The sequence below is a fragment of the Fundulus heteroclitus genome, unplaced genomic scaffold (assembly GCF_011125445.2).
Source record: "Fundulus heteroclitus isolate FHET01 unplaced genomic scaffold, MU-UCD_Fhet_4.1 scaffold_55, whole genome shotgun sequence".
NCBI classification, from domain to species: domain Eukaryota; kingdom Metazoa; phylum Chordata; class Actinopteri; order Cyprinodontiformes; family Fundulidae; genus Fundulus; species Fundulus heteroclitus.
The window spans coordinates 2,291,714-2,305,749 of record NW_023396978.1 but is presented as its reverse complement, the minus strand read 5'-3'; the positions used below and the strand labels follow the sequence as shown (position 1 = coordinate 2,305,749).

Sequence of the window (14,036 nt, the reverse complement as noted above, 5' to 3'; positions counted from 1 at the left end):
CTATTTAAATATTTCTAATACTGCAATAGAAAATTGAGAATAAAAAAAATATTATTTTCCAATTTTGGGAGCTGATAAGTTTAGCTTTGCAGTTTATGCTATCCTGTTGAATGGTTTTAACATCTTTGGTTGATATCGCCATTCACTGGGATTTAATGTCAAATTAACAACACCATTTCACTTGTGCAGTTGCAGTTACTTTTAATCCTCTTGTACTGTTTGCTGCTTTCAGGACAACCTGGAGTTTCGTCTCCACCTGAGGTACGAGTTCCTGATGTTGGGCATTCAGCCGGTCATCGATAAGCTGAGAGAGCACGATAACGCCACTCTGGACAGGTGTGTGAGCCTCTACTGTAGCGATTTCAGTGCTGATGTGTGTGTGTAAAAGGCATATTAGGAGCTGTTGTTTTTTTTTTTTTTTTTCTCAGCAAATCTTATTTGTAATTTGTCCTTCTTTAGTTGTTGGTCTTAAGCTTCATACATGGTTTATATTTAAAGCCTGATGTCCCGTCTCCTCAACATCTCTGCAGTGCTACATAAGTCTTGAAGGCAAACAAACTACTACACTTAAAAAAAGTGATTAGAAACAAAAGCAAATGTCTCCATAATAAACTGAAAGTCTTATTTGAAATGGTGAGAAATTGTATTGTGATGTTGTTTATACATGTTGATATGCAAAAAAATCTATTAATGTAAAAAGCCAAACTTTTCATTACACAGTTGTAATTAAATCACATGCTAAAATATAATATAATACATTCTATAATACACTATAATGTTGGCAGATCGCCCAGTGAACGCTGGAGATAGGCACCAGCACCCCCCGCGACCCCATGAGGGATAAAGCGGTTCGGAAAATGGATGGATGGATGGATGTTGGCAGATATTGTTTTTTTTAAATCACTGGGTAGAGGTGCTGATAACAGCTTTACATTTCACAGCTAACCCACTTGCAAATCGTTTTGGTTTGCAATACAAAAAGGTTTGCACCAAAAATAATAAGCAGAGTTTTTTTACCCCTACAACTTTGACATTGACACAAAATAACATTCAAATATCAATTTAATGAAAAAAATATATAGTGAAATCTCCAGCATGACATAAATAAAAGGAAGCTGTCATTAGTTATGTAATTGAAATGATGAATATCCCTTTTCAGTCTGTTGTAAATGTTAACAAGGAGAATCAACTGGAGGTGGATAAGACTTAAGAACGGGTTTTATTTCAGTCATGGTGGACTGAAATACAAGGAAAAAAGTGTATTTTTCTGTTAAAACCTGTCTTTAAAACACAAGGGGTATTGTAACATTGTAATTTAACATGCATAATGAAGTGTATTTAACTGAGTTTATATTGGGTTAATTTAGATCCAAACATTATCTATAGAATTGATTGTGCTTAAAACAATGAGCAGTAAAATTAACAGGTTGCACTGTTATTCAGGCCAATATGGACTCAGATTCTTCCCTAAAAATGTCAACAAACGTTTATTGGAAGGAACATGTCTGTCTCTGTGGAGTACATTTAGCATCTTAATTTAATGTACGGTGGCTTTTTTCTTTTTAACCATTGATACTATTCCTTAATTTGAAATAACCCAATCCTTTAGACCTCTTTGGACTTTGTAAGTGTTCAGAATCATTTAAAAACCGGCTCATTCAACACTGACCAACGGCTGCACCCCAATGTGCTGCTTTTACACTGTTCACACACCCGACCCTGTTTAGAAGTTGTAGAGATTAATAAACAATGTTGATGGATTTTTTTTTTTTTATAATTGACATCAGTAATGATGTCTTGTCTCAACAGAGAGACTCAAAGTATAATAAAGCGTTATTTAAAAAAAGAAGTCTGTTAAAGGAAAATTTTAAGTGTCAAACAGGATCATTTTAGTTCATTATCTAATAATGCTGGTGTAACTATATAAATGTCACACTGTTTTATTTTGTTTCCCAGACATTTAGACTTCTTTGAGATGGTGAGAAATGAAGACGACTCTGAGCTGGCCAAAAGATTCGATATGGTGGGTTTACTTCTTTTGTAGTAAAACATTTCACTCTAAAGGTCCCGATTCCCGTTACGACCAAAATCGCCTCTTTTCTGTATCAGACCCACGTAGACACAAAGAGTGCTGGTGCCATGTTTGAGCTGATCAAGAAGAAACTGAGCCACACGGATTCCTACCCACATCTCCTCTCAATCCTTCAGCATTGCCTGCAGATGCCCTGTGAGTGGAATAGAAACGGTCCCTGTCCTCACTGTGCCTGAACAGGTTTTAGAGTTTCACGCGAATGTACCAAACAAGAGTTCATCTCTGTTCTCAGATAAACGTGGAGGTTGCAGCCTGCAGCACTGGCAGCTTTTAGACAGGATCCTTCAGCAGATCGTCCTGCAAGACGAAAAGGGAGAGGATCCCGACGTCTCCCCGCTCGACAACTTCAGTGTTAAGAACATCATTCGCATGTAAGTGAACGCATTCCTCACACTTCAGTACATTAGTTCTTTACATAACCTAATTTGATATCAAATAAATAAAAAATGATGATTTAAAAAAAAAAAAATACAACAGTTTTAGCCTGCTTGTCAAGATCGATATATTAAATAGGCTCAGAATGAAACTTATGGTACAGTGTAATGGGAAGCAATAATGGGAGAGAATAGATTCATTATGCTTCCAAAAAGGTATTTGAAATAAGTTAAACATTTAAATATAAAACTGTATAAATTAACTTGAACCTTGGTAATAAAATATTACTTTTTTTTTCGAGGCAAGTGTTGAGTGAGGCAATATTTTTAAGTGTTGCAGTTTGGGAAACAGTTGTGGTGATTTTTTTGCATCTTTAATAAAAGATGTAAAGTTCTAAAGTCCAAGTTTACAGATCATTTTATGGCAGTTTTAGTGTAAGCTAATTAAATCAGAAGCTCAATGTTAACCAATGAAGGTTTATAGTTGTTTTTGGATCTATTACCCTTGAATATGGCCTGGAGACAAAACTTTATCAAGTCATATTGCAAGATTATTACCTTATTACTTTATCATAAAGAAATGTCTTTTGTTTTCCTGTTGTTATCAAGTTGTTAGCGCTGTGTTGTCTGCAGGTGTGACTCATTACATAAAAAAAATCATCAAAAAGTGGATAATTTCGATGATTATGGCTTACAGCTAGTGCTATGTTGCTTGGGCACCCTTTTCTACTACACTTCTTTCCTCCCACTCAGCTTTACAGTAATATGCTTACGTACAGCCAGCTTATTTAGAAAGTGAGTAAGCTTTATTTCTGTTTTCTGCTTTTCACAGAGTCACAAAGTGCTCCACAGTAATAACAACATACAATATAACACAATAAAACAGAACAATACAGTTAGGACTGGAATGCTTGACTAAATAACTAGGTTTTTAGGTGCACATCTACAGAGGCCAGAAAGGGAGTTAATGCCAAAGTCGAGGAGCGGCAGCTTGAAATGAACGGTCGCTCTGCATTTTTAGCAATGACCTTTTGTGGCTTACCCTCTTTGTAAAGTCAGCAGTTTTACCCATGGTTGTGTAGGCTATAACAAAACATTTCTGTGTTAAAGATCCTTTTTTGTTGGTCTTATGTAGCATTATAGTTAGCTTATAAAGGTTTTCATTAGCTGTAAGCCATAACATTTGAATTCAAATGAATAAAAGGTTGAAATATACACACTTTCCATAATTACTCTTTCCTCACCTTTTGAACTGCATAACTGAGATGAATGTAACTTTTCAGAGACGTTCTTAAGTAAAAACAGGGACTGGCTTAGGTTTGGCATATAGAAATTCAGTCTTTAAAGTTTCATTGCCAAATTATTACACTGTAAATAATAATGTTTTAGTACTCCATTCATGCCACTTTCAAAGCTATAGTTCATCTTGAACTTGCTCCTACTCCCGTTCAAAGCGTCCAGCCATTCCTGCTTCCAACTAAGATCAAAGAGAAACTCTGGAATCAGATCAACATTAACATGAACACCACTCCAGCCCTTGCAGGTTTGCATAAACCTGCCGCTGTGTTGTGGCACTTGCGCTGAGAGCTGGGAATGGGACGGCTTAGAGGAGAAGAGGTGATGGGAAGGTAGCAGCAGAATTAGCAGCCGGCGGCCGACTCTGAAGAAGGTCCACTCAGATCGCGAGTTGGCGTGAGAGTGAAAACCGGATATCAAAGGAAAAATGCTCTAATTCCATAAAGCGCCGGCCCAGAAATCCGCCATGTTGAAATCCAGTGAAACAAGCGCTCTTCACCAGGCGGGGAGTCAACAAGGATGCAGCATCATCTTAACAAGGAGACGCAACAATTATGAATTGGTGGTTTTGGATGTGTCATTGCGGCGGTTGCTCAACAGGAATGTTTTCCAAACGATCGTTAACATTTCCTGATGTCTGCGGTGGAGGCTTCCCTGGTTTCAGAGACTGAGCTGATCTGTTCAGCTGATTTAATGCATTCTATTGGCAGCGCTAACGGACGGCATTTAGAGCCTTGTTCTGTACATCGCATCACCTCAGCTACTTCTTCTGACAGGCTTCCATTCCTGTTTTCACCATCCGCCTCCTCCTCCTCGGTTTTGTTATGTTTAAACCGAGCTCCTGATCACTGATTAATGTGTTTAGTCTCTGTGGTGAAAGCACCATAAAGCATGTAGTGTGGTTCACGTTAGCCCCTGACAGCTCCTGCTTTGTTCACTAATTCAACCGCCATTGTTTTTGCAATCACTCCAGGGCTGTCCTTTCCAGGAGCATGCCGAAAACCTTCATTCCTGCCCGTCACAGATCCACCGCATCGGCTAAACGCTACCCGCTCACGTTACGCCTCAGCCAACGTCTTATTGTGTGTTTCCATAAACTCTTGGAGAGTAAATTGCGCCTGGAAAAAAAAGGGAACATAAACAGAGGTTTCCACATTGTGTCGGCTTGACAGCGAATGCGTGAAAATGTAAGGCTCGTGCCGTGAAGGCTCGGAGGGAGGGGGGTGGGGGGGTGCGCGCTTTGGAGCAACTGTTAAAACAACTGGCAGAAGAAGTCATTCATCATCTGCGGTTGCTCTGATGACGGAGAAGGACACGAGTGCAGGGCATGAAATGAAGGCGTTTTGTAGAAATCCGAGTTTTCCACAGCAAAGGAAAGGGATTAATTTGACCGTCGATAAAGAAAATATAATCTGTTTAAGTCATTTCTGGTGTGATTGAATAAGCAATGATTTTGTAATCAGGTTAATAAAGACCTGAGCTTGATTAATGAGCGTTTTGTGTTTTAAATAGCCATGACCTGAGCATAAGCAGTTAAGTGTGGATCAGTCTCATCGGGTGGTTACATCGCCTCGCAAAAGTATTGATTACCCCTTAAACTTTTTCATACTTCTGACATTATAACCTCAAATTGCATGTTTTCATAGGAGTTGACATGATAAAGTAGCACAAAATGGTGCATAATTGTGAAGTGGAGGGTAAATTATAAGTATGAAAAGTGTCTATGTAGCTGTATTCAGTCATCTGATTCAATGCTTTGTAGAACCACCTTTTGGTGCAACTACAGCTTCAGGTATTTTGTTTCATATGCAGGATCTCACTCATCAATTTTCTATTCTTGTCACAGATTAACTATTGTATGTAATTCTGGACTTCGACTGGACCATTCTTACATATGTTTTGTTTTTTCATACCATTGGAGCTCTGCCTGTAGGTTTAGTGTTGTTGTCCTGTTGGAAGGTAAACCTTTGCTGCATTAGTTAGTCCTTTACAGCCTCCAGGAGGTTTATTTACAGCACCAATCATAGGGTCCCCACACCATGGTACTTACAGCACCAAATCTTACAGTCAGCGCGGTGTGTTCAGGTTGAAATTCTTTGCAACTTTACTGCCTCAGACAGTATAGCCGCAGCTTTCATGTAGGCTACAATGTTCAGTCTTGGTCTCATCGGACCAGAACATCTTATTACACAAGTTTTTTTTGTATTCCCTGCATAGCTTGTATGCGAGCTGAAAATGGGACTTCCTATACCTTCTCTTTTCAAGTAGATTTTTGGAATGCACCTGAGGTGTGGATCTTTGCAGCTCCTCCAAAGTTACCATGATCCCCTTGGCTGTTTCTCTGATTAATACTCTCTTTGCTATTTGTAGAGGTGGACAGTCGTGTCTTGGTAGCTTTGCAGTAGTGTGCATTTTCAGATGGCCTAGTTCTATGTTGGTCTAGGAAATAAAACATCAATCATAACTTTGAGATTTGTGGTTGTATTGTGACAACATAAAAAAAAGGTCAAGGGCAATAAATATGTTTGTAAGGCACAGTTAATTAGTTTTGATATCCACCTCAGTAGTTGTTCCCCTCCAGATGTTGAAATATAATTTGTAATGTTTGTTTAATGCATGTCTATTCTCTCGTCTCCAGCCAAGGCTACCACCGCTCCTCAAGGTTTCACTTTCCAGTCTTTCATCATCCTCAATAACTTCTAAAATATCGAATTGCTAATCTTTACCTTTGTTTGTCTCATACTATTGTTGCATATCTCGTGGCTAATTTCCCAAGCTCTGCCCAATGCCAGAGAATAATATTTGAGAAAACATAACCAGTTTCAGCCCAGCAGGCTTTATCCCAGCACTAATGTTGTCCTTCTGAGCTTAAAAGTACCAACTGCTTCAACTCGGTCAATGGTGGTCAATGCAGTCTCTAAAAGGGAAGTCGAGGATTAGTGTCACCGGTCAATGGCTTTAAATCCGATGATTAAATTACATCAGAACGCCCCGGCTTGACTTGGTTGGAGCGCAGTTGATCCCCACGTGTGAACATTTTCTGCAAGGCGGTGCTCATTTCTTTCTGTCTGCCTCACAGGCTGGTCAATGAAAACGAGGTAAAACTGTGGCGAGAACAGGCCGAGAAGTTCAGGAAAGGTGAGGAGTCTCTTTAACAGCCTGTATGGATTTTATTGACCAAATTTGCATCAGATGCTCACCTTTTTTTCTCCCCTCATTGAATTGCAGACCATGCAGAGCTACTGGCTAAACTGGAGAGGAAAGAGAGGGAGTGTGAGACAAAGACCCAGGAGAAGGAGGACATGATGAAGACTCTGAACAAGATGAAGGACAAGCTGCAACGCGAGGGTGTGGAACTGCGTTCGGCCAGAGAGCAAGTGCTTGACCTGTCGTCACGCATCAATGACTTCTCAGTAAGAACTTCTGCTTTATCAGTCCTTAGCAGAGTTACACCAATCAGGCTTCTCCTCACCAATTTCTGGTTTTCTTTGAGGTCTGACTCTCATTTATATTTTTCCTATCAGGACTATGACTTAAATAAATGTGACTCAGTTTATTTGGTAAAAGTAGTGGTTTTGGATCAGACCACATGTGGCACTGAATCAGAAAATCAACGAAAGGAAATATTATCCCCATTTATGCGTCAAAGCATTCTTATTTGATTTTTTTCTAAAAAAAAAAAAGAAACAAAAGAAAAAAAGGGGGTAAGTCAAAATAGAATTGAAAACATTTATTTGCTGAAAATAGTGAGACATGTTTTTTACAGTGCTTTTATTAAATATAACAAATAGATATGTATCTTGCTAGTGTCCTGTCAAGCAACAATTAATGGAAACTTTGCTGATTCCAGTTCCTGCACTGCTGATTTATTCTCCTTTTAATCCTTAATGTTCACTTGCTTTGTACAGGTTTAAAGAAAGACTACAGTAACAATTGGCTAAAAAATGGTTAATTGCTCTCTAAGAAGTTATTAAACCATTATTATGCAGTTGTACTGCATTAGTTAAAAGACAAGAAATAAGTTAATTGACTTGTTTTATGTTAGTGTGATTGGTGAAATTTAATGTAATATGTAGGCATTGGTAAATTAAGATTTTATACTTTTTAAATCATCTTAGATTTTGTTTACATTTTTAGAATATTATTACTTTGAAATGAAAGTTTATTCCACTTTGCACTCAAAATATGTAAAAAAAAGTTCATAAAACTAACAAAAAGTAATAAATTAAAAATTTAAAAATTATATTCTAAATATTTAACATTTATCTATTTATACTTCAGCAGGGCAGCAGTGTCTCCATGTTGCCTCCCCCTCCGCCTCCTGGAGCGCCAGTGCCTCCACCTCCACCTATGTCAGGCGGCTTTCCTCCACCACCGCCTCCACTGCCGTTCAGCTGCCCGCCTCCACCGCCACCACCTCCTCCGCCGGGGGGACCTCCTCCTCCACCTGGGGCCCCTCCTCTTTTTGGAGCACCGCCCCCTCCCATCCCCTCGTCGTTCAACTCTATGAACACGATGCGGTCAAAGTCCATCCCTCAGCCTTCTCATCCACTAAAGTCCTTCAACTGGAGCAAATTAGGAGAGGTGAGAGGAGACTTTGTGCACAATAGTTTGTGAAAAAAAAATGCATCTATGTCCATCGATAAAAATTGGTATTTTTTTCTCATGGGTGTAATAGAGCCTAGAATAAACAATTTTATTGCCAGATCAAGTGTAGGATAGTTAACGTTTTTTGTAGATTTTTTTTTTTTTAATAGGCTCTTTTTATTTAGCTTATTTGACAGAGACAGATGCACAACAACATAGACAAACTGAGAAAGCAGCTGTCACCATGGTGCTTATAGTGCAAGCTAATTTGCAGCACTTGTCCCTTGGTGGGCTGTTAAAACCAAATATCTAAAGTACTGTAGTAAATACTAGCCTTTTCAGTAGGTTTACCTACATTTCACAGATTTAGTTATTTACAACTTTAAATTGGCCACATGGTGCCACTAACAGATACAATACATGTGACATGTCCAATCTCCAATCTTCAGACCATATTGGATGCTCTATTCCTCTGATATCTACTTACTCTTTTCTACTACTAGACACTTTAATATAGAAATAAATACCCACACAATCTCAGGGCAATGGATGCTGGCCCCTGCGCTCTTTCATTCACCATTGTTCATTTTATTTGCTCATTTTGTCACGAATTTGGGGAAAAACAACAATGAAAAAATGAAACTGTGCAGCCTACTGATGGATGTTTAGTACAGTCTACGCTTCAGGAGGATGTTTTCTTACCCCTTTTACTGCAGAACAATATAAAGTAATTTTATGTTTTCTGCACATGGGCCGCAGTAAGGAAATTTAACGGTATGACTCAAATAAATAGTTATTTTTGGTTTATATGGGGTCACAATCTTACATATTTCATTAGAGTCAGAGAGGCCCAATTGGGTTTAGAACCAAAATAAACATAAAGGAGTGCAATGTGCAGTTTCTCATAATAATTCATAATGCTATTACTGTTTACAACAGGTTTTAGCATTTTCACAACTACACTCCTCCGAAATTATTGAAAACACTTAACGGCAATGAAAAATAAACTCCTGCATCACAGCTTAAGAAAATGGGTATGCTTTTTTTTTTTTTTTTTAGTTTCAGGAGTGAAATGGAAGGAGCAAGGGATGAGATGTTAAAGCATGGGTAGAAAATCTGGAAACAAACTGGAGACCCAGAACAGCATGTTGTCCAATGTGATTGTTAAGGGAGTTTCTGTCTAAAGTTTGATCCGATTTACATTCGGGGTCCTTCACTGTACACTTCACCATCAATCTCTTGGAAAAACATTTGTTGTTGTTGTTCAGTTTTGCTTTTGCACACAAAATCCATCTGCTCAGATCTTAATTTAAAGTAGCGGTTTGTTTTGGTGATCAGAGTTTAAACGTTAACCCTCCTCTGCCCTTTCTCAGAATATGATCAACGGCACCATCTGGAATGATATTGACGACCTGAGGGCATTCAAGATTCTGGACCTGAAGGACATAGAGAAGATGTTCTCAGCGTATCAGAGACAGCAGGTTTGGATTTGTTTGTGGGATACATGCTAAATACAGTGATGTGTGTGTGGTTTAGATGATGAGTGTGTTAACTGGTGTGAGTTGAATTGGGTCGTTGAGCTGCGGGTACAGGGGAAGGTTCGTGTGCATGACTGAGCGGTTGCGATGTTTCAAAGTGACTCTTTTAGAGTAAGTTGTCCAGCTTTAGGCGAATATTAGCAGCTGTTGGCTGCTGAATGGCTCATTGTAGTTTCTGCTGGTGTCTACTGAAGAGAATTGACTGCTGGTTTTAAATCAGGGTCAACACTAAACTCACGAGGAGTCATGATGCTAGAAAAACCCACAAAACCTATGACCTGGCTGTAGTGAAACTAAACAGCTTGATTCAGTAAATCAGGTTGAACCAGAGGCTAACTAAAAGGATCAATGTAATATCTCTTGTCTAAATGTCAAACAATGCATAGCAATTACTCCCATCCCTTTTGGAAAGTAATTGCCCTCTTGTCATGTGATGATAGTATAGGGTATAGTTGCACAAACTGATGCGTTACACAGCTTTAAATGGATTTAAGTGGATAGTTTTTGTTACTCTAATTGGTTTCTTGTAATCACAGTTTAAACTGAGGTCTTTAAGATTCCATTAAAGAGCAGTAAATCATCTCTGCTGAGGCATCACCATTGTTGAGTTAATGCATCTTACAGCAGTCGGACAGTTACAATCACAGTGTCTCTTTGCGGGCTTTTATTGAAGACGAATTGGTCACTTGGGGTTGTTGCTGACAGTGATATACTGCAGGTATTTATTTGTGCAGAGCAGGTTTTTATTGGCACTGGCCAGTGCTTAAATGCTGATCCCAATGGATGCAGTCGCATAAAAACCCAACATCTTCCTGTCTTTGACAGCCTAGTTCCCGTTCGGAAAGAGCCAAATTCAATTTAAATTCAACTAGGCCGTAATGCTGTGTTTATGTATGACATACTTTTGTTTTAGAGCTTTTCCTAGGTCTTTCTGTGAAAATGGTACTTTATTTACATTTGCACTCTGTTGGGTTGTCTACCACAGTCGTATTTCATGGTTCTCTTTTCCATGTCAGACAGACTTGGACGCAGTCAAAATAAAAGGCATGAAAGCATCCATGACCTCTTTAAGAAGACCGAGAGCCAAACTAGAAAACTTTTTTTTTCTCTCGATCTTTTAGCCTCCTATGCAAATCTTTTCAGCCCTTGACAACCTGAACAGTAGATCATTGTTGTTCTCAGCGAAAGCTTTGCAGCTTCAGCTTGTCGTTTGCATATAGTAGTTGTAGTTCTTTGCTTTAGCCTTTCCAACCTTAAGTGCTAATCTTTGCATGTGTTCTCAATTTTTTTTTGTCTCTCTGCGCTCTCCGACTGCCCGGTCAGGACCTGCTAACTAACCAATCCTTCAAACAGGTGAGTTATACGTCTTTGAGCTTCTTGACCACATGGTTACCCACCCTTATTGCTGCCATCACTTCGCCCTCTGCCTTGAAGCGGCCAGGCAACCTGCAGTCCGCTTGCTTACTGAATGAGTTATTTTCTCTGGTGTTGTTTTTCTCTCCAAGTCTCCACTTTAATTTAGAACAACTACCTTGGAGTAATTATCTTCTGCTAAGCAAATATAATTTTATAGTTGCTCATTACCAGTCTGATCACCTTTTATAGAAGCAAGCTTTTTGGTAGTTTGTGCTCTAGGGGAGTCAGTTGTTTAGTATTACAGTGCCAATGTCAAGAGACACCAGCAATGGTCTAAGACAAGAAATTGTTGCAACCCTTTAATTTGGGAACGTTCATAAGGCCCATTATAAACTATTTGAGAGCAGACACTGAACAGAGAGAGTATTTATTGAAGACATCTACCATATGTGCCAGGACTCTACAGGCCTGCAAAGCTGCATCTGAATGAACCACAAGAATTCTGGAACATTGCCATTTGGACTGATCTTAAGACCAAAGTAGAGATATTTGGCCATAATGCAAAGTGCATTTTTATAGAAATCCAACTTATCAGCACAGACACCTTTTTTTTAATGACGGTAGTCGCAGATTTCTGAGTTTCCCCCCTTTTGATTGACAGATCCCCTCAAACCAAAGTAAACTGTGTTCCACAATGAAACATTGAACAATGAAAAATAGAATTTTATAGAGCACTTTTTTTTCATTATTAATCAGCGGTACATAATTTTCCAGAATAACTGAGTTATATGTTCACCATGCATAATAGCCAACTTTAGGTGTCACATTCAAACAAGTACAGCGTCATCATTTATTTGTACCACAAGTGGTGATCATAATCGGATGCTGGGAGCTGTACATTTCAGGGTTTCTGCTTGAATGATTCAAGCACAGCGCCTCATATTTCAGTCGGTGACACCTGGTAACTGTTAGAAAAGTTCAACATTCATTCGCTAGTCATATCAGTGCCTGTAATGCACACAGCCTGGCAGAGTGAGCTCCTGTCTGTGGGCCGAGAGAGAGAGAGCTCTGAATGGTTTCGATGGATGGGAGTTGTCCTCCTAACCTGGTGCCAACCCCGTTCCGCTGCCAAACACCCCGGGTCAACATGGACGCAGAAAGACAACAATTTCTTCACCATCCACATCTGTTTTATATATGTCATGCCTGGCAACCTCAAAAACACGGATTTTTTATTTATTTTTTTCTGGCCAGCAGGAAACCAGGCTGGACCATAAATAGAATGTGTTTAACGTGCAGGCCCAAACAGCTTTCTCAGAATGTATTCTTTGCTTCGGAGGATTTTAATACTACGTTTATGTCAAGTTAACCAAAATATTCCTCTGGGGGTTTCTGTTGAGACATTGCATTGTGATGGCCTGTTACTAAAGGTAACTCGAGCTGCGGTCCATTTAGTCTGTGCTCGATGCAAAAAGTTTTCTTCCACTGCTCTGAGTTATGTCTCATCGTTAACACCTTATTAAATCCCCAAAAGGGTTTTTCCTTGATAAGGTAAAGATGTTGCAAAGAAGTAAGGAGCAAATGTTAACGTGCATACTTAGGATTTTATGTGAGCGCTCATTAATCTAAGCTACAAGTTGGACCTCTTTTCTCCTTTTTTTTATGTTTCTCAGAAAGAGACGGGCTCTATGGATGACATCTACGTCAGCACGCGGAAGGTCAAAGAGCTGTCGGTCATCGACGGCAGACGGGCTCAGAACTGCGTCATCTTGCTTTCAAAGTAAGCGATCCGGAGAAGCTGCTCCTTATACCACTAAAATTCTGATAATCTTTAATGCAATTTAATGTTCTGTTTGCTAAATGCAATTGACTTGTTGTGAAAAATCAATTCTTACATTTTTCAGGGCTGTAAGCCGTTGCAGAAAACCATTTTATTAGTTTATGTCCAGTTTATTTGGAATCATGTTGAGCTGATTCTTGGAACAATAGACCTGCAGCTTCACAGCACCTTTGTGATGAGCAATACACTGATTACAAATCTTATTAAAAGAAATATTGAAAAGAGATGTGAAGATTCCTTCCGCTGCGAAGCACAATATCATTCAATTGTTGCAGATGTTTGCTTAAATTTTAGTTCATCTAGACGAAAACCCGAGGGCTGTCGTTGATCAGCATCTGGCAGAGCTACATGGACACGAGCTTACTTTGGAGAAAACTTCTAAACATCTATGTTTCAGACAGATTTACTTCCAGAAAGGCCACTTTAAACTTTACTGGACTGAGTTAAGCGTATCAGGTGGATTACTTTTGGTAAAAAAAAATCTTCTCATCTTGTATATGATTAAGACAAAAAAAAAAACATCATTGTGGATTTTTGGAGACAGAATTACGTCAAACACTATTTCAGTCATGGGAGAAGAGTTGGCAGAGGAGTATAAACATCTCAGGGTTTACCTGGACAACAGACTACACATGTCACAGTGAAGCTGTCTGCATGAAGTGAGATAGCAGATGATACTTATTGAGCTAATTAAGCGTAGGACTTTTAGTGTTTGTAACGACAAGTTGTTAATCTTATGTCTGTTGTGGAGACTTCAATCTTGGCCACCGTTATCTGTACGGACTTCAGGATGAGAGCCAGTCATGTTGAAAAGCTCAACAGGCCGATGAAGAAGTCTGGCACTCTTCGTAAAACTGCTTTGGAATAAAATGAAAACCAGAATGGACATCCCTGATCAACCTCTTTACGGCATAGTAATTCAGCAACTGGGTCTTTAGTCAGAGAGTCTATCA

The 14,036-nt window shown here is 39.1% G+C and overlaps 1 protein-coding gene across 5 annotated transcripts in view; it reads left to right on the top strand.

Annotated features, from left to right (window-relative positions):
• daam2 (dishevelled associated activator of morphogenesis 2) overlaps positions 1–14,036 on the top strand; it is a 128,721-nt gene that overhangs the window by 96,491 nt on the left and 18,194 nt on the right. For 2 of the 5 annotated variants that reach the window (XM_012881858.3, XM_012881857.3), the window contains exons 8-17: positions 233–336; positions 1,957–2,023; positions 2,110–2,227; positions 2,325–2,463; positions 6,842–6,900; positions 6,991–7,175; positions 8,044–8,346; positions 9,723–9,830; positions 11,211–11,240; positions 12,917–13,023. In XM_012881858.3, the coding sequence (XP_012737312.2) occupies positions 233–336; positions 1,957–2,023; positions 2,110–2,227; positions 2,325–2,463; positions 6,842–6,900; positions 6,991–7,175; positions 8,044–8,346; positions 9,723–9,830; positions 11,211–11,240; positions 12,917–13,023 (1,220 nt within the window). The remainder of the gene's footprint in view (positions 1–232; positions 337–1,956; positions 2,024–2,109; positions 2,228–2,324; positions 2,464–6,841; positions 6,901–6,990; positions 7,176–8,043; positions 8,347–9,722; positions 9,831–11,210; positions 11,241–12,916; positions 13,024–14,036) is intronic. The other 3 variants (XM_036132854.1, XM_036132856.1, XM_036132855.1) reach the window with 3 other exon arrangements.